At 49.6% G+C, this 26800-nt stretch overlaps 2 protein-coding genes across 3 annotated transcripts in view; one reads left to right on the forward strand and one right to left on the reverse strand.

Annotated features, from left to right (window-relative positions):
* MGAT4B (alpha-1,3-mannosyl-glycoprotein 4-beta-N-acetylglucosaminyltransferase B) overlaps window positions 1-17343 on the forward strand; it is a 53204-nt gene extending 35861 nt beyond the window's left edge. Inside the window, exons 5-15 of one of the 2 annotated variants that reach the window (XM_074292362.1) lie at window positions 3312-3358; window positions 5190-5303; window positions 5528-5603; window positions 5944-6058; window positions 7426-7556; window positions 9475-9582; window positions 15068-15261; window positions 15635-15713; window positions 15836-15923; window positions 16370-16482; window positions 16586-17343. In XM_074292362.1, the coding sequence (XP_074148463.1) occupies window positions 3312-3358; window positions 5190-5303; window positions 5528-5603; window positions 5944-6058; window positions 7426-7556; window positions 9475-9582; window positions 15068-15261; window positions 15635-15713; window positions 15836-15923; window positions 16370-16482; window positions 16586-16609 (1089 nt within the window). In that variant the 3' untranslated portion in view covers window positions 16610-17343. The remainder of the gene's footprint in view (window positions 1-3311; window positions 3359-5189; window positions 5304-5527; window positions 5604-5943; window positions 6059-7425; window positions 7557-9474; window positions 9583-15067; window positions 15262-15634; window positions 15714-15835; window positions 15924-16369; window positions 16483-16585) is intronic. The other variant, XM_074292363.1, reaches the window with a different exon arrangement.
* An 81-nt stretch (window positions 17344-17424) lies between these two features.
* LTC4S (leukotriene C4 synthase) lies at window positions 17425-19889 on the reverse strand. Its single transcript, XM_074292364.1, has 5 exons — window positions 19780-19889; window positions 18560-18659; window positions 18012-18082; window positions 17677-17758; window positions 17425-17593 (listed from the first exon to the last, which is right to left on the reverse strand). Exons 1-5 carry the CDS (start codon window positions 19844-19846, stop codon window positions 17455-17457), a joined length of 459 nt encoding a protein of 152 aa, XP_074148465.1. The 5' UTR covers window positions 19847-19889; the 3' UTR covers window positions 17425-17454.
* Window positions 19890-26800: the final 6911 nt, after the last annotated feature.

A 26800-nucleotide genomic window follows, 5' to 3' on the forward strand; every position in this document is an offset into this window, starting at 1 on the left:
TGATCACTTCATCTCTCTGAGCCTCAGTTTCCTTCTGTGTAAAATAAGGGGGTCTGACGGGAAAGCTTCTGAGGGCCTGCTAGCTCTAGATCTGTGACTTTATCTTGCTTTGTAGTCTCAGAATTGGAATAAAACTTAGGAGTTGCCTAGTCTTACCATCCTTCTCTTGCAAGAATCCTGTCTACAAAGTATTTGACAAATTATCCTGCCTCTGCTTGAATACCTTTTTGTGATGGAAAGCTCAGCACCTTACAAGATAGCTCATTCCATTAGTTCTTAGAATTATTGATTAAATTGAAATTGGTTTCCCTGAAATATGCATTGACAAGTCTAATCCTCCCTTATAGGGAGCGTGCTTCATTTATCTTTAGAACACCCTTATGATACATGCTTCAGAATGTCTCTTGGATAAATGAGTGAAGGCCCTTTAGCTCTCATACACTCCCTCAATCTTCTCTAATCTAAATACTCCTAGTAGTTGTAACTGATCTTCATGTGTCATGGTTTCAAGTGCCCTCCTCATCCTGATTTCTCTCATCTGGAGACTTTCCCATTTTGTAAAGTCCCTTTTTGGCGCCCCAAGATGAACTATAGAACTCAAAATGTGATCTGATCAGGACAGAGTGCAAGGAGGCTAGCCCTTCCCTTCTTCTGTTTACCAGATTGCTACTATTAATAAAGGCTAAAATTAAATTTGTTTTTTTTCTTGACTGGTAAATAACAGTGTCATACCAAGCTGTAGTTGCTAAAATCCCTAGGTCCTTTTAAAATATATATATATATGTATATTTATTACTTTTTTGAAAAAATAAACACAATAGCATGATGAATGTGGAATTAAGTTTAAAAGAATTGCACATTAAAAGATTACTGTTTTGGGGAAGGAGAAAAGAGAGGCAGAAAAATTTAGAACACAAGGTTTTGCAAAGCTGATTGTTGAAAACTATCTTTGTATGTATTAGGAAAAATAAAATACTACTTAAAATTAAAAAAATAAGCACAGTAGTTATCCATCTCTAGTCTTGTTCCCATGATTCCTCAAAGAGCCTGTCACTCAGGGACTCAGTGATGTCATCTTTGAGTTCTTTTAAGAGCTTGCATATTGTTTCTTTGATCTCTGAATCTTGATCTCATTCAGAGTAGCTGGGGAAGCCAATCAGCCAGTTAGAGGGGAGGGAAGAGGAAGGAATAAGCATTTATATAGCACCCATTATGTGTCAGCCATTGTGCTTTTTTATAGTTATTCCTTTATTTCCCTCACTTCATCTCTCACAACAATATTTTGAGGTAGGTGTTGTTATTCTCATTTTACATTTGAAGAAAAGAGGCAAACAGTTGGGTGACTTGATTAGTCTCTCATAATTAGTAAGTGTGAGATATTTATAAGGCATATGTCAGGAATGCGGATACAAAGGTGAAAAATGAAGCATCCCCTTTCAAGACCCTCATTCTCAGTTCCTGCAGACCACAGTTCCTTCTTCATAGCCTTTGTCCCACTCCTTCATGTTTGAAGAGCCTTCCTGTTGACTGAGGAGACTAGAGCAAATCTTCAGCTGAGCAGTGTTTCCTCTTTGGCATCTATCCCTAAGCTTGCAAGCATTGAACTTCTCCCTTCTTTATCCTTCCTTCCTCTTGCTCGTGACTTTATTTTTGTTTTGCTTTAAAATTTTTTTTAAATTTAAAATTTTTGCCTTAATATTTTATTTTTCCCAATTACATGTCAAGATAGTTTTCAACGTTCATTTTTGTGAGCTTTTGAGTTCCAAATTTTTCTCCTCTTTCTTCCCTCCCCCTCCCAAGACAACATCTGATATAGCTTATATAGGTACAGTCATGATAAATTATTTGTATATTAGTAATGTTGTGAAAGAAGAATCAGAACAAAAGGGAAAAACCATGAGAAAGAAAAATCTTGGATCTCTGTATTGCTAAGAATAGTTAGGTCTGTCATAGTTGTTCATCATACACTGTTACTGTGTACAAAGTTCTGCTGGTTCTGCTCACTTCATTCAGCATCAATTCATGTAAGTCTTTCCAGGTTTTTTTGGAGAGCATCTTGCTCATCATTTCCTATAGAACAATAGTATTCCATCACAATTATATGCCACGCAGCCCTCTTTGTGGTGGCCAGAAACAGGAAGATGAATGGATGCCCATCAATTGGAGAATGGCTGAATAAATTGTGGTATATGAATGTTATGGAATATTATTGTTCTGTAAGAAATGAGCATCAGGATGATTTCAGAAAGGCCTGGAGAGACTTACATGAACTGATGCTGAGTGAAATGAGCAGGACAAGGAGATCGTTGTATATTTCAACAACAATACTGTATTATGATCAATTCTGATGCACATGGCCCTCTTCAACAATGAGATGAACCAAATCAGCTCCAATAGAGCAGCAATGAATGGAACCAACTACAGCCAGAGAAAGAACTCTGGGAGATGATTATGAACCACTATTCCCAATCCCTCTATTTTTGTCCCCCTGCATTTTTGATTTCCTTCACAGGCTGTCTCAAAGTCCGATTCTTTTTGTACAGCAAAATAGCTGTTTGGACATGTATACATATATTGTACTTAATACATATTTAACATGTATTGGTTGACCTGCCATCTGTGGGGGGGGGTGGGGAGGAGGGGAAAAATGGGGAAAAAGAAGTGTGGGCAATTGTCAACGTTGTAAAATTACCCATGCAAATATCTGGTAAATAAAAATTATTATTTCAAACAAACAAACAAAAAACAATTATATGCCACAGTTTGTTTAGCCGTCCCCCAGTTAATGGGCATCCTCTCAATTTTCAATTGTTTGCACCACAAAAAAAGCTCTTGCTCATGATTCTAGAAGGCTTCTCTAGCCACCCCTCAGGCGGACAGGTGACATGGTACAGTAGGAAGAACACTAGATTTGGAGAAAATCCAATTTCAAATCCCAGCCAGGTTACATGCAACTTCTATGACTTCGGGCAAGTCACTTAAATTGGGCCTTAGTTTATGTGAAAATTAGGGGTTTATACCTCTGACATTCCTTTCAGCTCTAAAGATCTTTGATTGTGTGACAGTAGTATTAACTATTTCTGGCTTCTTCTCAGTTCTTTCCCAAACAAAATTTAAGACTTTAGTTTAAATTCTTTCTGTGCTGGCAGGAGGGGCAGTGGGGTGGCCAACTTGGGAGAAAGGGTGCTGAAGAAAGGACGTCTCAGAGTCAGCTGTGATTCTGTGCGGCTTAGTCTTTCAGGCACTTTGGGGGGGTCCCACAGTCTGGGGGAAAGGGTGCAGGACTCAGGCTGTTTGCTCTTTGTTCACAGACAGATACCCAGTACACGATGGGGGTGACGGAGAACATCAAGGCCTTGTAAGTAGTGACTGCCCCTTGATACTCATGGGGATGAGGGGCACAGGGAGCACATTTGCCATCTCCTTCCTAGACCTCTGAGTATTCAGCCCCCTTCAGCTGCAGCTCTAGGACTACATTTAGAACTGGCTAGAACTAAGCTTGGGGGCAGAATTTGAGGTGAGATCAAGAGCTCACAAGTTGTCCTGAGGTTATAGTAATAGAAGTTAGGATCCATGACAAAGAAAAAGTAGGTGACAAGAATTGGTAAGAAGAGAAGTCTGCCCCACTGAAAAAGGGACATTTTCAAAAATACCTTGAGAAAGAATCATTTGGGTCAGAGAAGACCCAGCCACAAAAAAAACGATCTTGATGTTGATTTGTTGACCTCCCAAAATAGAGCTGTCCCTGCTGTAATGTGCCTTAGGCTGGGCCTCAGGGAACCAAGGTTCACTGAAGGAGAGAGGACCCACTGGTCCTTGACTTAGCTTCCCATCACCTTCTCTCCTTCCATTTCTTTTTTTTTTAAATAGATTTTTATGCGTATCCTCTGTTTTTACATTGTCCAAATTTCTCCCTGTATTTCTTCCCTTCCTAGAAATCTATCCTATATAACAAATAATTTTTTAAAAGAAAATGAGCAAAAAAAAAATATATCACCAAAGCTAACATATATTTATTTTTCTCCTTCACTTTCTTCCCTCCCCCTCCCAAGACAACATCTGATATAGGTTATATAGGTATAGTCATGATAAATTATTTGCATTTTAGTCATGTTGTGAAAGAAGAATCAGAACAAAAGGGAAAAACCATGAGAAAGAAAAAAAAGTGAAAGTAGCCGTATGCTTCCATCTGCATTTAGACTCCATACTTTCTCTCATACATTTTAAAAAAGTCTGACAATGCATATGGTCCACAACTATACACACACTCTCTGTCTCTCTGTCTCTCTGTCTGTCTGTCTGTCTCTCTCTCTCTCTCTCTTTTTTCTCTCTCTCCACCCCTTCCCCAGCCATCCTTTATAATTCATTGATTACAGCCTTCTTTCCTTTCCAAAATGCTTTTCACCTCAGCTTTCTTGCCTGACTCTGGCCGGGCCCCAGATTTAAGGTGCTTGCAGGTACCTGGGTTGGCTCCTTTTTGATTCCCTTTCTGTGAGAACTGTGGCAGAAGTGGGAGCGAGCCCAGTCGGTCTGCAGGGCTCCCCCTTAGGACCAGGGCTTTGCCAAAGCCTCAGGGCCTGGCGGTGGTGCCCACTTATCTGGCTTCTCCCTGCTCACCGACCCTGGGTTCTGATTTCATGTGGGCAAGGAGTCCCATTGTTCCCTGCTCAGCTCCTCACGACCCCCCTGCCATCCTCCCATCCCCCTCATGCCTTGTCAGCCATTGTTTCTGGTTACCTCAGAGCAGCTCAGGGAGTTCCCTTTTACAAAATGAAGGGTGTTATGTCTTAGCTGCCATCATCAGGGGGCACCCGCCCACCACCTTGGGGCTGGAACCCCAGGTACTGAGGTATGGGCCAGGCTTCCCATCTCTCTGGCTTACACTGAACCAGAGCTCCTTCCAGGAGGCTCCGTCCCCTAGTTCCTGCCTCTTCTTCCCTCCAGGACCCCCTCCTGGGCTAGCTGGGAAGTGGAGAGGGAGCGGGGAGCAGAGATGCCCCTGACCCCCATCCCCCGCTCAGTGGGGCACAGTAGGAAGTGGGAGGACCTGCTGCTGTTGCCTCTTACTACCTGTGTGATTAAGGAAGTCACCTGACCTTATGTGTAGAATGAAGGGGTTGGGCTCGAGGGTCTCCAGGGCTCCTTTCCCACCTGATCTGTGATCTGCTCCCTCTCTCATTCCCTTCCAGGTTCCCCACTGAAATCCATTCTGGCCTCCTAGAAGTCATCTCTCCTTCTCCACACTTTTATCCTGACTTCTCTCGACTCCGAGAGTCCTTTGGGGACCCCAAGGAAAGAGTCAGGTAACCCATGCGACCCACCATTCCCCTGCATGTGCTTGCCCCCTCCAGTGCATCCTGGGGACCCCAGCAGGGAGCCGAGCTGCCCCAGAGCCAGATCAGACGCCCCTCCCTCCCACCGTCCCAGGACACAATTCCTCCACCATGGGATTACCCAGAACAGTTTGGCCCCTGCTGGGAGTGAGGGTCCAGGCCCCTGATCTTCTGGCCACATCCCTCTCCCCCAGGTGGAGAACCAAGCAGAACCTGGACTACTGTTTCTTGATGATGTACGCACAGGCCAAGGGCATGTACTATGTCCAGGTCAGCGCCCTGGGGAGCTGGGTGGAGGGCAGGGGAAGGGGAGGACTTTCATTTGTTGTTCATCTCCACGTGAGGTTAAGTGTGGTGGGGAGGGGGTTTCTGGGGAGACGCTGGAGAGGGGTTCAGGGTCTGGGGACATCAGTGTTGGAATGGGACCTTGTATGGAGCCTGCCGCTGGGGAGGCAGGATGGGGACCCCCAAAATGGCCCCTAGGCAGGCCAGGGGCTGAGCCAGGGGTCCGGAATGAGCACTCCACTCCCACTCACCCCCCCATTCTGTCTCGCGGTGAAAGGGAATGGAGGGGGTCGGCTTCTGAGCCCCCTCCCCTCCCCTCTGGCAGCTGGAGGATGACATTGTGGCCAAACCCAACTACCTGAGCACCATGAAGAATTTTGCTCTACAGCAGCCCTCGGAGGAGTGGATGATCCTGGAGTTCTCCCAGCTTGGCTTCATTGGTAATGGGCGCACGTCCCCCTGCCCTGTTCTGCCCAGCACCGCCCGGCTGCTCCCCTTTGCCTGGGCCCAGGCTGTTGGTCAGCGCTCAGCGGCCGCCTCCTCCTCTTTTCCTCCAGGTCTCTTTCTTCTCTTCCTCCTCCTCTTCTCTTCTTCCTTTTTCCATCGTTCCTCTTCTCCCTCCTGATTTCATAGTGCAGGGAAAAGAGGGCTAGGTCCCGACTGTCCTTTGTACCTGTGCCATGTCTTTGGACTCAGTTTCCTTCTCTGTTAAATGACGAGGTTGGTCGTGGGGAGTCAGACTTCCGGACTAGCTCTGTGAGCCCTTGCTCTGGTTTGTGCCCGGCTCTGCCAGTCAAACCCCGTCTCTTCCCGGACAGCCCCGGGGGACACATGAATCCTGCCCTTGACCACTAAGTCAGCACACGTCTGTGGGCCATACTGCTGCTCCGGGCCAACCAGCCCACGTCCAGGCGCTCACGGCCTAGTGAGTGACAAAGAACAGAGGGGCAGCAGTGACCCCAGGTGTTAGAGCCCCCCAGTCAGTCAGTCACTCTGCGTTAGCTAACTGGAGCAGCGAGGCAGCTCAGTGATGGCGCCGGACTTGGCGTCAGGAGCCTCAGACGCTCACTAGCTGGGTGACCCTGGGCACGTCACTTAACCCCGTGTGCCTCAGTTTCCCCATCTGTTACATGAGCTGAGAAGGAAATTTACAAATCTTAGCTAACAAAATCCTGAAAAGAGTCACAAAAAGCCACATGCAACTGAAAATGCCCAATAGCAACAATGAGTTAATTCCCTACTACGCACTGGACATTGTACTACCTGCTGGGGAACAGCTCTCCATCTGCCGGGGGGGGCCCGTGCGTTAGCAGGAATGCAGGGGCAGCTGCTGGCACGGCGGGCAGAGTGCTGGCCCCGGTCAGGACCCGGCCTCGACACAGGAATGTAGTGAGTGGTGCCCGCTGGGGAAGGAAAGTGGCAAACTTTGCCGTTGTCTCCCACCAAACCCCCGGGGAGCACCGGCGTGTTAGGGTCCGAGTAGAACACAATGCCTGAACAACAATATAAGTAGGGGGCACAGAGTCGTTCGGCAGTGACGCGCCCCTCCTTCCACAGACCCGGGAAGGGGCGGGAGGAGGCGGCTTCCTTGCCTGGCCCAGGCTTCCAGAGGCCACCCCTCCCCCAACGGGCTCCCACAGCGGTGAGCCAGCCTCTGTCTGAGGGGCTGGGGCGGGGGCACCCGTTACTACAATTCCAGGAAGTTTTTCCTTACATAAAGCTTGACTTTTGCCTTCCGCAACTGCCCCTGTGGTCCCTCGGTCCTTGTCCCTCACCCCAGCTCAGGCACTGTCGGTGGTCTCTTTAGGGAAGATGTTCAAATCCCTGGATCTGAGCCTGATCGTGGAGTTCATCCTTATGTTCTACCGGGACAAGCCAATAGACTGGCTTCTGGACCACATCCTGTGGGTGAAGGTCTGCAACCCCGAGAAGGATGCGGTGAGTAACAGGGCCGGGGCCCGCCCTCTCTGCCAGGAAGCGCCCGCCTCTTGTCTGTGGGCAGGATTCCGTAGCAGCCGGGATTTTCGGCTTTAAAGATATTCTCATGTGGTTCTCACGACAATCCCGGGAGGCGGGTGCTGCTGTCCTGCCCATGTTACAGCGGAGTCCGTGGAGCCCAGGCCGCCCCACCTGCAACAGGGAACATAAGGCTGGGATTATTACTCTCTGCCAGGCTGAGGTGCCGCGGGACCCTGGGCCAGGGCACGTGACCAAGGACTTGAGCCATTTGCGCCCTCCAGAATTCCTGCCTGATCACGGACTAGGGAGCCCCAGTGCCTGGACCACAGGGTCACAGGGAAGGGGAAGAAGCACAGGCCGGGCCGTCCCAGGCCTCTTTGCCATCCCAGAGGCAGGGCTGGGTCAGGCTTCCCCGAAGCACTGACTGGGAAACACTGAGTCGCCCCCCCCCCCAATTGACCTGTTTGCCTTCTCTGTCTGTGTGACCTGCCTCCTCTTAATCTGTCCCTTCTGCTTGTCCCATGTCTGTGTCCACCTGCCCTGTGTCTGTCTCCTCCCGGCCACTCTTCTCTCCAGCGCCCCGTGCCGGCCTTATCTGCCTGTTGCTCACCCGGCCCTCCTGTTGTCAGCTGCTGTCCCCACCGCCCCCCGTGATCCGTTTACCTGCATACCCAGCCCGCCCCCCACTTTTTCAAGGGCAGGATGGCTTAATGGGTAGAACTGCGGACTATGAGGGAGGGGGTCTCTCAGGTCCTCCCGAGAAAGAGAAAGGGGTCTCCAGTCCTGCTTCTGATGTTGACAAGCTGTGTGAGCTACCAGAGACTTTGTGTTCGCATCCTAAAGATACAGTACCTGTTACATCTACTTCAGAGAGCTGTTGTGAGGGTCAAACAAGATAATATATGCAAGGTGTTTTATAAGCTTTAGATCTTTCTGAAATTGTCAGTTACTACTACTGTTACTATTACTGCTCCCGTTGCAGCAGCCATCACCACCCCCTCCATGACATCATTCCCTTCTCACCTCCATGACATCATTCCCTTCTCACCTCCATGACACCATTCCCCCTCTTACCTCCATGACATCATTCCCTTCTCACCTCCATGACATCATTCCCTTCTCACCTCCATGGCATCATTCCCTTCTCGCCTCCATGACATCATTCCCTTCTCACCTCCATGGCATCATTCCCTTCTCACCTCCATGACACCATTCCCCCTCTTACCTCCATGACATCATTCCCTTCTCACCTCCATGACATCATTCCCTTCTCACCTCCATGGCATCATTCCCTTCTCGCCTCCATGACATCATTCCCTTCTCACCTCCATGACATCATTCCCTTCTCGCCTCCATGACATCATTCCCCCTCTCACCTCCATGACATAATTCCCTTCTCACCTCCATGACATCATTCCCTTCTCACCTCCATGACATCATTCCCTTCTCACCTCCATGACACCATTCCCCCTCTTACCTCCATGACATCATTCCCCCTCTCACCTCCATGACATAATTCCCTTCTCACCTCCATGGCATCATTCCCTTCTCGCCTCCATGACATCATTCCCTTCTCACCTCCATGACATCATTCCCTTCTCGCCTCCATGACATCATTCCCCCTCTCACCTCCATGACATAATTCCCGTCTCACCTCCATGACATCATTCCCTTCTCACCTCCATAACATCATTCCCCCTCTTACCTCCATGGCATCATTCCCTTCTCACCTCCATGACACCATTACTCCTCTCACCTCCATGACATCATTTCCCCCATCTCCATGGCACCAGCCTCTCCCCCCCTTCATGCCCACCCGCTGTGTTCATCCAGCCCCTCCCTCTGTCTCTCTCCGCCTCTCCTGGCTGGGGTTGACTTTCCCCCTCTCTCTGTCCAGAAGCATTGTGATCGACAGAAGGCCAATCTTCGCATCCGCTTCAAGCCCTCGCTTTTCCAGCACGTGGGCACCCATTCCTCTCTGGCTGGGAAGATCCAGAAACTCAAGGTACACCTTTACCTTCCTTCCGTGGTAACTCTTGCCCCCTTCCCCTTCGTTCCAGCCACTCGGCCCCAGAGGCAGGTAAACCCAGCATGTGGAAGGAGTCCAGTTTTAGCAGAATGTGAGGTACAACAGGGATGAAAAGTTAGGGTGGCGCCTCATTGTGGGGGCGGGGGGAGCCTGACCTTGCCCCAGGAGGAGATCGAGAGCCGCCAAAGACTTTGAATTGGAAGTGTGCTGGGCCAGACTTGTACATCTGAAAGATGAGTCCGGCGTGTGAGAGAAGGGGGAGAGCCTTTGCAGCCCCTGGGCAGGTGGCGGACACGGGCTGAGCGAACCTTTCAGACCCATAAGTCAGAGAGGGACATTTTCCCAGGAGGCCGTAGGGCTCCTCTGTGGTTACAGTGCTGAAAACTCATTCATTCAACCAGCATTTACCTTGTCTGACATGGCCTCCTGCCCGCTTTGAATGTAGGCTCCAAGGGGGAGAGAGTGGGAGTGTTGGGGGAGACCCAGTCTCTAATGCTGGATAGCTGTGTGGCCTTAGGCAGCTGCCCCTCCCCCTTCCCCCCGCCCCGCCCTGCTCCGGGGGTGTGTTTTCCTGGCTATAAGACGATTGGGTTAGACTCATTGGTCCCTGAGACTTTTCCTGGGACTTAAGAGAGAATGGCATAAATTGTCCTGGGGCCCGGGCTGGGCCCCATCCCACACAGGATGTGTGTCTGGCCCGGCTGGGCCCTGTCCCACACAGGATGTGTGTCTGGCCCGGCTGGGCCCTGTCCCACACCGTCCCCCCGCGTGCCTTGTCCCACACAGAACGTGTGTCTGGCCTGGCTGGGCCTTGTCCCACACAGGACGTGTGTCCCACCCGGCTAGGCCCCGTCCCCCTGTGTGCCTTGTCCCACACAGGACATGTGTCCGGCCCGGCTGGGCCCCGTCCCCCCGCGTGCCTTGTCCCACACAGGACGTGTGTCCGGCCTGGCTGGGCCTTGTCCCACACAGGATGTGTGTCCCGCCCGGCTAGGCCCCGTCCCCCTGTGTGCCTTGTCCCACACAGGACGTGTGTCCCACCCGGCTAGGCCCCGTCCCCCTGTGTGCCTTGTCCCACACAGGACATGTGTCCGGCCCGGCTGGGCCCCGTCCCCCCGCGTGCCTTGTCCCACACAGGACGTGTGTCTGGCCCGGGCTGGGCCCACCTTCTTTCTGGTGTCCTTAGTCGCTCAAGTATCTTCAGTTAACTCTGGTGGGAAAATGGCAGCTCCAAGGCCTGGGCTCACCCACGGTGTGGGAGAGGAAGGGACTGTGGATCGAGGGGCGCTGGCCCAGCCAACAAGGTGCGATATTCAGGAGAAGGAAAGATAGCCTCCACCCACCAGGTTAGCCAAGACCGGGAAGGCCCCTGTGGGAGAGGCTGCGGGAAGACAGACAGGCTCCTCTGCCGTGGGGCTGTGAATGGCTTTCCTGTTCTTCTGGAGAGGTCACGCCCTCTGACCCAGAGAGTCCACTCCTAGCACTGGACATCCACCAGGGAAATTACTGACGGCAGAAAAGAGCCGTGTGCACAAGCTGGCCCTGGCTGGTTAGAGAGTGTGGATGGATAAATAGTGGGGGACCATGAAGAAGCAGAATATAGAGAATTCAGAGAAACCGAGGGAGACGTGTATGGGGTCCGGACATACACAAAGCAAGAAGTAAAGGGGGTGCCCAGGGACAGCGTAAGTAAGTACAGCCGACGTGCAGAGGCAGCAAACTTGGGATCAGACTCGGCGGCTGGTGTCAGGAACACGGTCGGTAAAGGATGCCTCACTCCTTCGTGTTAATAATTGATAAACTGACTTTTCTGGGTAACGTGTTGGTGGGAAGTGTATGTTGTGTCAACAAATCGTATCGATAAATTTTTTAAAGCAAAAAAAGGGACTGAGACTGGGTTGCCTGTCTACCCTGCAAGACTGCTCAAAGAATGGCCACCCAGAGCCTGCGGCTGGGAATTTTTTCAAGCTGGGATTCATCACTCCCATCCATCCTCCTTCCCCCAATCTTTCACAAGCAGGGAAATAACAGAGACCTATCCTCCTTCTGGCATTACATTGGCTTTATAGTGAGGAAAAACTGCTCCAAACCCTAGACTTGCTAGTGGTCTTGGGGCATGGGGCGAGGTGTTGAAGTCTGGGTGACCACTCCTCCTCTGTTTCCTGCTTTAATCACTCGCATGGGTTTCACAATTGGTCATGAATGTTTGTACGTCTTCCTTGAGGGTCATCCAGTCCCAACAGTGTCAAACTCGAATAGAAATGGATCCCTGCTGGACACATATTGACCTAAAAAACCACAAATTAACATCACATTTTATGTATTTGTTCAACATTTCCCAATTGTATTTTAATCTGGTTAGGGCAACACTGTGAGGCTGCGAGTTTGACACCTCTAAATTCTAATTCAACTGATTTCTAAGCAAAGAATTCCACTGCAACCTCCTGCCAAGCAGCTGTCCAGCTTCCTTGGAAGATTCCTGTTTATGGGAAACTCATCACCTATTATAGGATTGCATTCCACTTTGGGAGAAGAGTAGCCCTTTCTCAATATTAAATAGTAGCCTAATATTCAATATTAAACTTTTGTCTAGCAATGCTTTTTGTTCCTTTTGTAACCAGAACAAACAAGTCTATGAACAACCCTTCAGGTACTTGAAGATAGCTATCTTCTCTTCTTGCTGAAATCTTCTCTTCTCCAGACTAAAAATCCTTATTTCCTCAAATGAGCCTTGTGTAGCGCCGTCTCTCATTCGTTCAGGGTTCTAGTCATTGTGCTCTGGAGTTGAGCCTTAAGACGTGACCCCTAGCATTGGACGCTATGAGAGGTCTAAGCACAGTTGAGAACAGCAGAATTATTCACTTCTCTCATCCCAGACACTCATGGTTTATATCTGAGACTGTCAGACATCTCAGCAATTGTCAGTAGCTTTTGTAAATCATATGATGGCGTCACCGTAGAACTGAGGCCAGGTAAGGGTATGAAGGACGGATGGATAACACGGGGGCCAGGCGAGGTCTGGGGTGCCACGCAGAGCCTGCTGCGCTTGGAGGGAGCATAGCAAGTGAGAGTAGGCACGTGACCAAGTTTGACTTGTCAGTCCCCGGGACTGGAATCTGCTGGTAATGAAAGTCAAATGAAACCAAGAAAAGAGCCCAGATTTGGTCCCTGGCGAGGTGGGTGGTTCTGCTTCTGTCCATTTGGTCACTCAGAAGCTAGCCTTCAGTTGGTAGTGCCCCTTCAGGCGTTAAGGGCAGTAGCTCCATTCTCCAGGAAGGTGGAGGACTTGGCAGGGCTTATGGGAGCATTGAGGCCCCAGGGTCTTTGCCGACCTTCTCTTACCAAGACTGCATTTAGAGCAGATGGTCATTTGGGTTCCAGCTGGATCTGGGTAGTCATAGATTAGACCCTCCCCAAGGGCTCTCGGACCTCCAGGCTGCAACGGGAAGAGCCACTCTTCCCCAGTCAGAAAGGGAAATGGATGATGGTCACGATCAGGGAAGTTCAAGTAGGCCAGCCTGGCCGGACCACAGAGCCAGGAAAGGAGTCCAGCTGTGAAAGGGAGAGGAGACAGGCGGCAGCAGGCCATTCGGCTCTCTGTACCTTTGTCTCCCCTCAGTTGGGATTGGACGAGGCAACTTCTAATATTCCTTCTACCCTTAACTATGATCCCATGGCACAAGATCAACAATGAGCCCCAGGTAGCACTTTCAGGTTTGCAAATTACCAGTACTTCAGTTCATCCTCCTAACAGCCTTGGGAAGTAGATGAGGAAACTGAGGCAAACAAGCTAAATGACTTGTCCAGGGTCACTCTGCTAACAAGAATCTGCGATTCTGACTGTCCAGCAGCCTCTCCACTGCCCCATCCAGCTGCTTATACATCACAGATAAATTCTGTACCTGATAATGAGTGCAAGCAGTGGCGGCCGGCCAGCCCTCACCGGGGACACGGTTGGGAGAATAGAAGCTCATTTGGGTTTTTTGCATGAATCTTTGAGTCCCTCTTACTTGGATGTCGATCTCCTGAGCTCAGCGGCCTGGGGCCGAGTGCTGTCCTCTGCCCAGAATGGTTTCTGTTCATCTGCAAATCCTGACATTTCCCTGGAGCAGGAGGAGCAGCCACGCTGTACTGGGGGGGGACACGGGCAGGGCCCAGAGGATGGGGAGGTCTCCACGGGGGCTGCCATTACGGGCGCAGGGCCGCAGCCTGAGGGGAGCAGCTCCCCCGGGTCCCCGGCCAGGAGTGCCCACGCTCCTGACGCCAGCCCTGGCCAGAACGCCGTGGCCCGGCCTCCCTCGCCGAGCCGCCCTCCACACGGTCACTGCGGTCACTGCGCCGGTATTGCTGCGACCACATCCGACCGCGCCGGGCCTCAGGAAGCCCCGGGGACGCCCCTCGTTGCTGCTGGAGTCGTGTTCTCTGGTTTCACAGCCGAGGGTGAGCCTCTGCCCAGCATGAGGAAACCTAACTCTTCCTAGAGAGGGCCCACCTGGCGTTCCCTTGCAGGCGTTCTCCTTGCAGAAGGCCCCGGCTCTGCCCTCCGCACTTGGGACGCCCTTCCCTGCTTCCTTCTTGGAACACTAGCCTTGAGCTCTATTCCAGGCTCAGAGCAGCGCCTTCGGGAGCCCTTTCCTTTAAACAGAAATTACAGCATCTGCATCTCCCCCTGTTTTTCCTTCTCTGTCCTCCTAAGAAAGTCATCTCTACTAACAAAGAATGTAAATGAAAATAATAATAATAATAAAAAAAATAATCTTGAAGCAGCTGGGTGGCACAGTGGATAGAGAACCAGCCCTAAAGTCAGGAGGAGCCGAGTTTGGTCTCAGACACTTAACACCTCCTAGCTGTGTGACCCTGGGCAGGTCACTTAACCCTCTGAGAATTGGGGGGGAGGCAAAGAGAAAGAGAATCAGAGACACCCCCACACACACACACAGTGGGGGAGGAAGAGGGAGAGAAAGAGAGAAAGAGGAGATCCAGCAAAACCAATCACAACATCAGAAAACTGGTCATGTTCAGTATTCTGCACTTCTGCAAAGGAGTCGGGAGCGGGCGGGCATCCTTTCAGGCCTTAGTGCTCCCGCGGCTTCGCGTTTTGTGACCATCCTGTTGTTCTCTTGTCTGAACGTGTGATGGGGGGCATTGTTCTTGTCTCTGTCTCCCAGAACCTGGTGCAGCGCCTAGCACGGAGTAAGCGGTGACTAGGTGCTTGTTGATTGATAGAGGTCTGGCCGAACCTTAAGCACTGCCTCTCAGGGGGGGCTGCATCCTCTAAGGGTACTGGAACACCCGAGAGGGCAGGGGACAGCAGCTGCAGAGGGAGGCCCCGGCCTCCCACAGAGGGACACTGTTGGCCAGAGCGGCCCAGCTGTCCGGGCGCCCCGCCCCTTCCCCAGGGAGGCCCTCCGGGCCCTTTCCAGGCTGGGGTGACTCGGGTTCCGCTTGTGCTTGTGTCCAGGACAAGGATTTTGGTAAACACGCCCTGAGGAAGGAGCACATGAATCCCCCCGCTGAGGTCAGCACCAGCCTCAAGACGTACCAGCATTTCACCCTGGAGAAGGCCTATCTGCGGGAAGACTTCTTCTGGGCCTTCACTCCCATAGCCGGGGACTTCATCCGCTTCAGATTCTTCCAGCCTCTGCGCCTAGAGCGGTCAGTGCCCCCCCACCCTCCTGGGCAGCCTCCATCATCATCTCCAGCCACCTTTACTGAGCCTCTGACCCTCACGGACCTCACCCTGGACTTTGTCGTAGTGAAACTGGTCCCAGAGAGAGAGGCTTTCCCCTCCGTCTGTCTCCCTGCCCGTGTCTCTCCCTCCCTCCCTTCTTTCCCTCTGTGTGTCTCTCTATCTCCCTCTCTCTCTGTCTCGTCTCTCTGTCTCTGTTCCTTTCTGTCTGTCTCTTTCTGTCTGTCTCTTGTCTCTCTGCCTTTGTGTCTTTCTGTCTCTGCCTCTCTGTCTCTCTGTCTCTGTCTCCTCTGTCTGTCACCTCTGACTTTACAAGTAACACGAGTCTCGGTCAAACAGGTTTTTCTTCCGGAGTGGAAACATTGAGCACCCACAGGATAAGCTGTTCAACACCACGGTGGAGGTGCTGCCCTTTGACGTGAGTGCTTTGGCCTCCCACCAGGAGGGAGGGGACTCTAGCTTGGGGGGCGCCCACGGATCGCCTGGGGCCTGTCTCCCTGGCTCATCATCGTGACCGCCGCTGCCCGTTCTTGCCCCCAGAACCCCCAGTCAGACAAGGAGGCCCTGCAGGAGGGCCGAGGGGCCACGCTCAGGTATCCCCGGACCCCAGATGGCTATCTGCAGATCGGTGAGTAGGCCCGAGCCAGGACGTGAACGCGGGCAGGGGGAAACTCGCCCCATGTCTTTCACTTAGATAGCAGTGGGTGGAGCACTGGAGCACTGAATGTGAAATAAGGAAGACTTGAATTCAAATCCAGCCCCAGATACTTGCTAGCTGAGGGGTCCTGGCCAAACCACTTCCCTGCTGTCTGCCTCAGTGTCCTCATCTGTAAGACGGAGTTAGTAACAGCAGCCCTGGCGTGGTGAGGGTCAGTGAGCTCTTTGTGATGTGCTCTGCAGACCTTGCACCATCGTATATACAGGCTGGCTGTTCGCACTCATTTAATTTCGGGAAAGGACTAGCCGCCCGCCCTGTGGGGCCGGTTCTCCCCGCCTCAGCTGGGCCCTTTTTGGGGCAGCCAGGTGGTGTTGGGGCCTTGGGGATAGCCACGACATGCCCATGCACCCCTCCAGGTTCCTTCTCCAAGGGTGTGGCTGAGGGTGAGGTGGACCCAGCCTTCGGGCCCCTGGAGGCCGTCCGGCTGTCCATCCAGACCGACTCCCCAGTGTGGGTCATCCTGAGTGAGGTAAGGCCTTCGTCTCCTCCTGCCGCGCACGTCTGGGCGGGGAGGGTCCCAGGGTGTCCCCGGCGCGGCCATGGGGACCCCCCGACCTGCTCTCTGCTTTCAGATTTTCCTGAAGAAGGCTGACTAAGCTCTGGAGGGCAGAGGGAACGAACTTTCAGGCTGCCAAGTCCCATCCTGGCCCGGTGCCTCCCCGTCTTCCTGTGGGGAGCCTGTGCCCTTGCTCCAGAGCCCAGCAGGGCACGAGATCTGGAGATGACAGGACCAAAGACAGCCCTGGGGCAGAGGGGAGCACTGGGGAGGTCTCTCAGGGCCTCCCTTTCTCCAAAGCCTGTGGTAAAGTGGAACTGAGGGCACACATGGGGCTGGTGGGAGTAAGGGGTCCTGGAGAGGGGGCGAGCCCCATGGCCCTGAGGCCTTCTTGGCCTGCAATCTGCCACCAGCCTGATGTGGGCGGGCCCACAGGGGCCTCCAGTCCTGGGGAGCCGGTGCTATCTCCTCGGGCTGGGCCGGGCCTGGCTGGGCCAGACGCGTGGGGCCCCGGGACAGCGAGGATACCTGCCCTTCATCCCTTCCTCACGATGGGGCCGAGGAGCTGGGGACCACCCCGATCCCCGGCGGGCGTGATGAGGGGCAGGGCTTCCAGGGGACAGGCCTTTCCCGAGGTGGGGCCCAGCCCTGGCCCCTGGCTGAGTGCTGGCGGGACCGGGGCCTCCCCGGGCTCAGGCGGCCGTACACTGGAATGCATCATACTACTCTAATGTGCTGTGTTTTTTATTATTGGATACATTTGATTTTTTCACGTATGTCGATATATAATTATATAAAACGTGAATTGTAATAAAAGTTTAATTCTGTTTCAAACCTCGGGGTGTCTGCATCACACTCCCCCTCCCTTGGGACCCGGGGTGTCACAGAGCCCTGAGGGGCTCCCCCAGCCAGCATTCTCCATCCCCCTCGGGGTCCCCCCACTGCCTATCTCGTCACCAGCCACTGCAGCCTCCTCAGCATGGGGGTCTTCAGGGAGGCCGGAAGGAAGTGGGAGACCAGGCCAAGCACCGACAGAGCTACCAGCAGCCAGAGCACACGGGCGCTGAAGTACAGGGGGCCCAGCCTGTGGAGGTTGGGGGGGGAGATCAGCCCCAGGATGGAGCCCTGCGGCCCTGCCTTTCCCCCCTCCCCCCAGCCCTAGCTCACCTCCCCTGAGCTGACACAGCGTAGCCGTGGAAGTATCTGTACCGGGCACCTAAGTACAGGAGGCCGCAGGCGGCTGCCGTTCCTGCCCAGAGAAAGAGCCACAGCTTTTCAGGCCCCTGGCAGAGAGCTGAGGTGGGGGGGGGGGGTGCGCAGGAGCCTGGGGCCGAGGCATTCTCCTCCCCCACACGGGGGCGGGGTCTGTGGCTTTGAGGGCGCTGGGCAGGGGGGGCTGGGCTCTGGCTACCTCTGGCGCCCCTAGGGAGGGTGTAGGCTACCACTCACTATTACAAACTATAAATTATTATAGGATATTATAGGATAGGTAGCCCTGGTACCTTGATGGAAGAAGACTCCAGAGACCCAGAGGATGGCCAGGAAGAGGGGGAAGTACTCTGTGCAGTTGGCCCTGTGGGGGTGGGGGAAGAGACAGAACTGAGCCCTCCTTCCACCTCCCACCCAAGACCCCCTCCCCACCCAGGGTCTTTGTTAGGGAAGTGAAGGGAACCGGGGAAGCAGCTGTCACTCCTTGGGGGGGAAACACAGTCTTTCAGGGTATAAGGGAAGGAGTTCTGGGCTGGGAGCCAAGGGAGCTTTGCTTTTCTCTTGGTGGTCCTGGGGGCTGTGAAGTGGGGGTGAGAGAAGGCTCAAACCCTAGAGCTCCCTCCCTCCTCTGGAGCGGTGAGATGAGTGTGTCAGGGCAGGGGTGGGCTGTGCCAGGGGAGGGGTGCACCGGGGCGTGGCTCTGTGCCCCCTTCCCCTCTGACCCAGAAGACCAGGAGCACGAGGTGCCGGAGCAGGATGAGATGCTCCTCAGGCCTCCAGGGCCAGCCAGCAGAAGGCTAGGGACATCTCCCTGGTTGTGCCCCAGGCCCTGTGGTCTTACTGAGCTCGGAAGACTCTCTCAAACTCGGGGGGGCCAGTGGTGGCGGGGGGTGAGACCCTGAACCTCCTCCTCGCTGTGATCACCTGCCAGGAGAAGTAGGCTGAGGAGGAGAGGAAGAGCTGGTCAGTTTTCCACCTCCCCCCTTCCCCACAGCGGGCCGGCTCTCGGCCTTGTCACCATCTCCAGGGGCCGCGGGAGAGAAGCCGGCTTCTGTTCTAGAGATGCCATTGTAAAGTGGGTTATGTGGCACTTCTGCTTTCTGGGGAAGCTTACACAATGGTACAGAGATAGGAGCTGCTCTTACTGAGTGTAATCAAGCTATCTCGGGGTCCCGCTCCCTCCCCCTGCCCGCAGACTGGTGGAGGGCCTTCCTGAGGAGCTACGAGCACTTTCCTGATGGTAGCCAGGTATAAAAACACTGAACACCCCCCTTCCCCCGCACAGGTAAGCTCCGGAGTCTGCACTTTGCCCTTCATTTGGTTTGCAAATATTTGCTAGGCCAGAACACCTGCAGCCTGCCGACATGTTTGGGGATGGTTGACAATATGGATTTCAGCCTGGTTCCTGATTCCTTCCACTGTAAGGAAGTCTCTAAGGTCTCTCCCCGTTCTGAAATTCCTTGGAAAATTGAAGATTTCTCTCCTTTGGGTGCATTTAGAAACACTCTCAATATCATGAATGGCAAAGGGATAGGAGGCAGGAAGACCTGCCTGGATTCAAATCCTGCCTCTGATACGGCGGCAAGTCAAGCTCAAGAGAACTACACAAGAGAGCATCCTCCCTGAGGATTCCCTAGAGCCAGGGTCTCTGGACCAGCGCCCCTTCCCAGTGTCCCCAAGAAAACAGAATAAAGACCCACCTCATTCAGGGGAGGAGGTGGCTGTTCTTGCCCCTAGCACTGTCCTGGGACATCCTCCCCCCACCCAGGGCACCAAATCTTGGAGGCTCTGAATGGGGCTCAAGCTAAAAGGGGAACTGAATCAGACTGAAGTTGTTGCCCTCAGACAGCCGTGAGCCCCCTCCCTGGCTGCAGCCTCCCCCCACCTGCTGCAGACGCATCCCCAGTGATTGCAGCCTCCTCTCCTCCAGGAGGCTCTGGGGGCTCCTTCCCCGTGGAGGCCCTGGCTTCTGCGTGGGGGAAGCTGGCTCTGGCGGGATTCTGCAGCTCAGTCTTTCTGGACTTGTGGGAAGTGGAGCTGGACCTTGGGGCTGGGCCTTACCTTGGAGCAGGACTCCACAGAGGGTGACTGTGGCCAGCAGGGCCACTTCCTCATGGGCCCCGTGCATGGTGGCGGCGGGCGAGAGCCTGCTTCTCTGCTGCCCTCCTGGCAGCTGGTTCTTAAGGGCCAGCAGGGCCCCACCCAGCCACCTCTGTTCTCCACCCCCAGCATTCGTTTCATCATGGAACAACCACCCACTCCTGTCCCTTCCTCCCCCTCCCATCTTCCTCGGAACCCCCGGCTCCTCTGCCAGGAAGGCCGTCCTGGGGAGGGTTTGAGGGAGGACAGAAGTTGGGACCAGCTCCCTCGGGTCTGCTTCCAAGCAGACACCTCTTTACGGAGTAAGCCCCTTACACAGGGCTTCCTGGATTGCACCCCTCACCTGGTGGAGCCCACGACGGAGGCATCTCCCTATTCAACTCACTAGTGCCCTTTTCAGAGCCCCTAGGCCTCCATGTGCGACCTCTGCCTGGACACTGCCTTGGGATGACGGGCCCAAAATAGACAAGGACCTTCAGGCTCGAGCCTTTTGAAGTAAATGTGCAAGATCCAAATCCCCATCAGACAGATGGGGGGTCCTCCCCCACAAATAAGGAGGATGCTAGATGGGGGAGGAGAGCACCTTACAGCATCCCATTCCCTCATCCCACTCAGCCTGGAAAATTTGCCTCAGAAGTGATAGATAGACAAACTCCTTGGGGGGGAGGGCTGTCAATCAATCTATCAACCATTACTAAAATCCAAATGCCAGGCATTGCATTATATGCTAGGCCTGGGGTGCAGTGAACACATGCCAACGTGCTTTGTTATTATTATTGGTGAGGCAGTCCAGGACTTGTCTAGGGTCACATAGCTAGTCTGAAGCTGTATCTGAACTCAGGTCCTTCTCTAACGCCAGGACTGGTGCTCTATCCACTGACCACCTAGGGGCCCTTAATCGTTCCTTATCTTTTAAAAAATGAACTTAATTTTATTTTCAAAATACTTGCAGAGATAGTTTCCAACATTCACCCTGCAAAATCTTGAGTTCCAAATTCTCTTTCTCCCCACTCCATAATTTAAACACATGCAATTCTTCTAAAGATATTTCCACATTTATCATGCAGCATAAGAAAAATGAGATCAAAAAGGAAAAAATAAAAAAAAGCAAAAAATAAAAAAAAGGAAAATACTATATTGTCACCCACATTCAGTCCCCATAATTTTCTTTCTGGATGTGGATAGCTCTCTTCAAAACAAGTCTATTGGAATTGGCCTGAATCACCTCATTGTTGAAAAGAGCTAAGGCCATCACAGGTGATCAGAGGAATTTAACTTAAAACACCCCTGCCCAGCAAGGACACCCCTTCCATAATTATTTGTGGGCTGCCCACTGTTAATCCTCTGACCAACAAACTCCCAGCATTTCTTTCTCTTCTTCCCTCTATTATGGAATCACAGGCTGCTGTGCCCTTTGTCTGTGTACAAACTTCCCTTCATTCCTTTGTCTCTCTCTGTATTCCTTCTACTAGCACAAGTCTGGCTTCCTCAGATAATTAATCGGCATACGTGACCGTGTTCTCCAGCACTGTGGTACCTTCTCTTCCCCTTCACACAGTTCATGTTCTTGGAGGGAGAATATATTCCCCTTGGTCACTTTCAGACTGTCCTTACTCAGCAATCTGTCCTGTGAAGTACCAAGAAATACCAAGTTGGTACCAAGTTCTTGGTACCAAGAAGTACCAAGTTTCCATTCAATTCACATCTCGGTGGCTGTTCTGTACTGCCTCCTTCTCTTTTTCCCAAGAGGTTCAATATCTAGCTCAGTCTCCCTCTCCTAATCCACTTCCTACTCCTATGCTAGGAGACCTCCACGTTACATTGATGTTGCTTCAAGCTCCCCAACTTTCCAATTCTTAGGCTTCCTTATATCTCATGACCTTCTCTTTTATTCAACCCCAGCCACACATAAATGTTTCCTAGACCGCATCACTAACCACAAGTGTTCCATTTCTTTCATCCCCAATTCTGACAATTCTCTATTGTAACTTCCTGTCATTCTACTTCTCCCTCTGCTTAAACCTATTCCCTCAGTACATCCTCAGGCCTTTACCCCTCCTCCGACTATACTTTTCTCCTTGCCAATTCAGCCTGAAATCCCTGATGTGTCTTAGCCCTGCTCATCCCTTGTCAAATCTCAGCCCCAAATTCCTCCTCCTATCTGATCCCTCTGCTTTTCAGCTGCTCTGGAAGAAGTCACATAACTGGGTCAATTGAGTATATTATAAATTCATGTTTTCCAACTTCATTTGGGTCCTCCTTGAAGCAAGAATCCGTTTATTTTCCCCCAATAATAGACTCCCTGTTTCTTCCCCTATAGAAGCTATTGCAAATTTTTTCTTAAGCCTCCCCAAATCCCTCCCTTCCTCTCTCTTTCTTACTCTCTTCTCTCTATCCCTCCCTTCTCTCCCTCTGTTTCCTCTATTCTCTGTCTTGCTGTCTATCTCTGTCTCTCTCTCCCCGCTCTCTTTCTGACTGCCTTCTCTCTATCCCTCCCTTCTGTCCCTGTTTCTTCTACTCTCTATATTTCCCTCTCTTTTCCTCTCTTCTCTCTCCATTCCTCCCTTTTCTCCTTCTCTGTCTCCGTATCTGTCTCTGTTTTTCTGTCTCTCTCCTAGTCTCTGTCTCCTTCACCTCTCCTCTCTCTCTTCATTTCTTTCCTCCAGTTTCTTTACCAATGCCAACCTCTGAACATGTGCTTTTCCTCCAAATCCCTTCCACTTCCCTTTTTTTAAAAAATTATTTTTATTCTTAACCTAACAACTACCAAATAAAATGAAAATTTCCATATACATAGTAAAACAGAAAAAGAGGATCACTATATGGAACCCCATTTCTATTATGCATAGCTTTCTCTTCTTAAGTATTTAGGAAGTTCCATCTGTAGTTTTCAAAGCTGTCCTTCCTGTTTGTGCTTCTTTGTATAAAATGCCTCTTTTCCTTTTCATTTCTTTTCTTCTTTCCTTTCATTAAAAAAAAAAAAAAAAAAAGGATTACTCTGTCCCTGTTCCTCTTTTCCCTTCCACCAGCACTCCTCCCTACACACTGGAAAAAGAAAAGAGAACCCTTGAAACAAATATGCATAGTCAAAACAAATTCTCACATTGTTTCCCCAAAGATTACATCTTATTCTCTGTCTAGAGTACAAAATCTGTCAAGAGGTAATAGTCTGTTTCATTATGAGTCCTTTGGTGTCATACTTGGTCATGACATTGTTTAGACTTCTTAAGCACTTCAAAGTTGTTTTTCCTTATAGAATCACAGATCCAAGTTAATTTGCATAAGCTTCTCCTTGGTGGAGATAATTGATTTCTTGATCCTCTGGGCTGGGTTGGTGAGTAATTAGGAAGGGAGATGACTTAGACTTCTGGCATCTAGTTTGAGAGAGAAGTCATTTTTTCATATTACAGATTCTCTGCAAGAAGTTCATGAAGGATTCAAAACTATCAGTAAAAATCATATGTAATGGGGATAAACTGGAACAATTCCTAATAAGATGAGAAACAAGGGTGCCCACTATCATCATTATTATTCAATATTGTATTAGAAATGCTAGCTTCAGCAATAAGAGATGAAAAAGAGATTAAAGGAATTAGAAAAGATAATGAGGAAACAAAATTATGACTCTTTGCAGAGGATATGATGGTATACTTAGAGAACGCTAGAGAACAACTAAAAAAACTATTAGAAATAATCCACAACTTTTTTTAAAATTTTTTTATTAATTTTATAATTATAACTTTTTTTGACAGTGCATATGTATAGGTAATTTTTTACAACATTATCCTTTGTACTCCCTTCTGTTCCGAATTTTTCCCCTCCTTCCCTCCACCCCCTCCCCTAGATGGCAGGCATTCCCATACATATTAAATATCTTATAGTATATCCTAGGTACAATATATATATGCAGAACCTAATTTTGTTGTTGTTGTTGTTGTTGTTGCAAAGGAAGAATTGTATTCAGAAGGTAAAAATAATCTGGGGAGAAAAACAAAAAATGCTAACAGTTTACACTCATTTCCCAGTGTTCCTTTTCTGGGTGTAGCTGATTCTGTCCATCATTGATCAATTGGAATTGGATTAGCTCTTCTCTATGTTGAAGATTTCCACTTCCATCAGAATACGTTCCCATACAGTATCGTTGTTGAAGTGTATAATGATCCCCTAGTTCTGCTCGTTTCACTCAGCATCAGTTCACATAAGTCTCTCCAAGCCTCTCTGTATTCTTCCTGTTGGTCATTTCTTACAGAACAATAATATTCCATAACCTTCATAGACCATAATTTATCCAACCATTCTCCAATTGATGGGCATCCATTCAGTTTCCAGTTTCAGGCCACCACAAAGAGGGCTGCCACAAACATTATTGCATATACAGGTCCCTTTCCCTTCTTTAGTATTTCCTTGGGATATAAGCCCAGTAGTAGCACTGCTGGATCAAAGGGTATGCACAGTTTGATAACTTTTGGGGCATAATTCCAGATTGCTCTCCAGAATGGTTGGATTATTTCACAACTCCACCAACAATGTATCAATGTCCCAGTATTCCCACAGCCCCTCCAACATTCATTGTTATCTTTTCCTGTCATTGTAGCCAATATGACAGGTATGTAGTAGTATCTCAGAGTTGTCTTAGTTTGCATTTCTCTGATCAACAATAATTTGGAACACAAAAGGTGAAGAATTACAAAGGAACTAATGAAAAAAAATCAAATGAAGGTGGCCTAGCTGTTCCTGATCTAAAACTATATTATAAAGCAATGGTTACCAAAACCATTTGGTACTGGCTAAGAAATAGATTAGTTGATCAGTGGAATAAGTTAGGTTCAAAAGACAAAATAGTCAATAACTATAGCAATCTAGTGTTTGACAAACCCAAAGACCCCAGGTTTGGGGATAAGAATTCACTATTTGACAAAAATTGCTGGGAAAACTGGAAATGAGTATGGCAGAAACTAGGCATTGACCCACACTTAACACCATATGCTAGATAAGGTCAAAATGGATTCATGATCTAGACATAAAGAATAAGATTATAAATAAATTAGAAGAACATAGGATAGTTTACTTCTCAAACCTGTTGAGGAAGAAGGAATTTGTAACCAAAAAGAACTAGAAATCATTATTGATCACAAAATAGAAAATTTCGATTATATTAAGTTAAAAAGTTTTTGTACAAACAAAACTAATGCAGACAAAATTAGAAGAGAAGCAACAAACTGGGAAAACATTTTTACAGTTAAAGGTTCTGATAAAGGCTTCATCTCCAAAATTTATAGAGAATTAACTCTAATTTATAAGAAATCAAGCCATTCTCCAATTGATAAATGGTCAAAGGATATGAACAATTTTCAGATGAAGAAATTGAAAGTATTACTAGTCATATGAAAAGATGCTCCAAATCACTATTGATCAGAGAAATGCAAATTAAGACAACTCTGAGATATTACTACACACCTGTCAGATTGGCTAAGATGACAGGAAAAGATAATGATGAATGTTGGAGGGGGTGTGGGGAAACTGGGACACTGATGCATTGTTGGTGGAGTTGTGAACAGATCCAACCATTCTGGAGAGCAATTTGGAACTATGCCCAAAAAGTTATCAACCTGTGCATACCCTTTGATCCAGCAGTGCTACTACTGGGCTTGTATCCCAAGGAAATACTAAAGAAGGGAAAGGGACTTGTATGTGCAAGAATGTTTGTGGCAGCCCTCTTTCTAGTGGCAAGAAACTGGAAATTGAATGGATGCCCATCAATTGGAGAATGGCTGAATAAATTGTGGTATATGAATGTTATGGAATATTATTGTTCTGTAAGAAATGACCAACAGGATGATTTCAGAGTGGCCTGGAGAGACTTACATGAACTGATGCAAAGTGAAATGAGCAGAACTGGGAGATCATTATACACTTCAACAATACTATATGATGATCAACTCTGATGGAAGTGGCTCTCTTCAACAATGAGAGGATCCAAATCAATCCCAATTGAACAGTGATGAAGAGAACCTTCTACACCCAGAGAGAGAACTGTGGGAAATGAATATGGACCACAACATAGCATTTCCACTCCTGTTATTGTTTGTTGGCATTTTTGTTTTCCTTCTCAGATTTTTTTTCTTTCTTTCTAGATCCAATTTTCCTTATGCATCAAGAAAATTGTATAAATATATATGCACATATATTGGATTTAACATTTAACATGTATAGGACTACCTGCCATCTAGGGGAGAGAGTGGGGGGAAGGAGGGGAAAATTTGGAAGAGAAGGTTGGCAAGGGTCATTGTTGAAAAATTACCCATGCATATATTTTGTAAATTAAAAGCTATAATAATGAGGAAAAAAAGTTCATAAAGAAAAAAAAAAAGAATGGGAAAAAGCCGGTATATATAGGAGCTAAATTCCTATGCTCAGCTTACTACACTAGAAACTTTGGGAAATTTCTTTTTGGGTGAGAGTTGGGACTTTTCCTTCAGGTTGAGCTGAAATTTCTCATTCTTTTTTTTTTTTTTTTTTTCCCCTGAGGCTGGGGTTAAGTGACTTGCCCAGGTCACACAGCTAGGAAGTGTTAAGTGTCTGAGATCAGATTTGAACTCGGGTCCTCCTGACTTTGGGGCTGATATTCTATCTACTACACCACCTAGCTGCCTCATATTCCATTTTATTTATAGAACAATTTATTTAGTCATTGTCCATTTGATGGGCATCCCTTAGTTTCCAGTTCTTTGTCATTACAGAAAGAGTTGTTATAAACATTTTTGTACATATAAATCCTTTTCTTCTTTGATCTTTTTGGGGAATAGGCCTAGTAGCTGCTGCATCAAAAGTGACTTTCTGGACATAATTCCAAATTGCTTTTCAGAATGTCTGGACCAATTCGCAGCTCTATCAACACTATATTAGTGTACCTGAAGCTCTTCCAACAATTGTCATTTTAATTTTTTGCCATTTTTGTCAATCTGGTGGCTGTGAAGAGAAA

Source organism: Sminthopsis crassicaudata, chromosome 2 (genome assembly GCF_048593235.1).
Source record: "Sminthopsis crassicaudata isolate SCR6 chromosome 2, ASM4859323v1, whole genome shotgun sequence".
In the NCBI taxonomy this organism is placed as follows: Eukaryota; Metazoa; Chordata; class Mammalia; order Dasyuromorphia; family Dasyuridae; genus Sminthopsis; species Sminthopsis crassicaudata.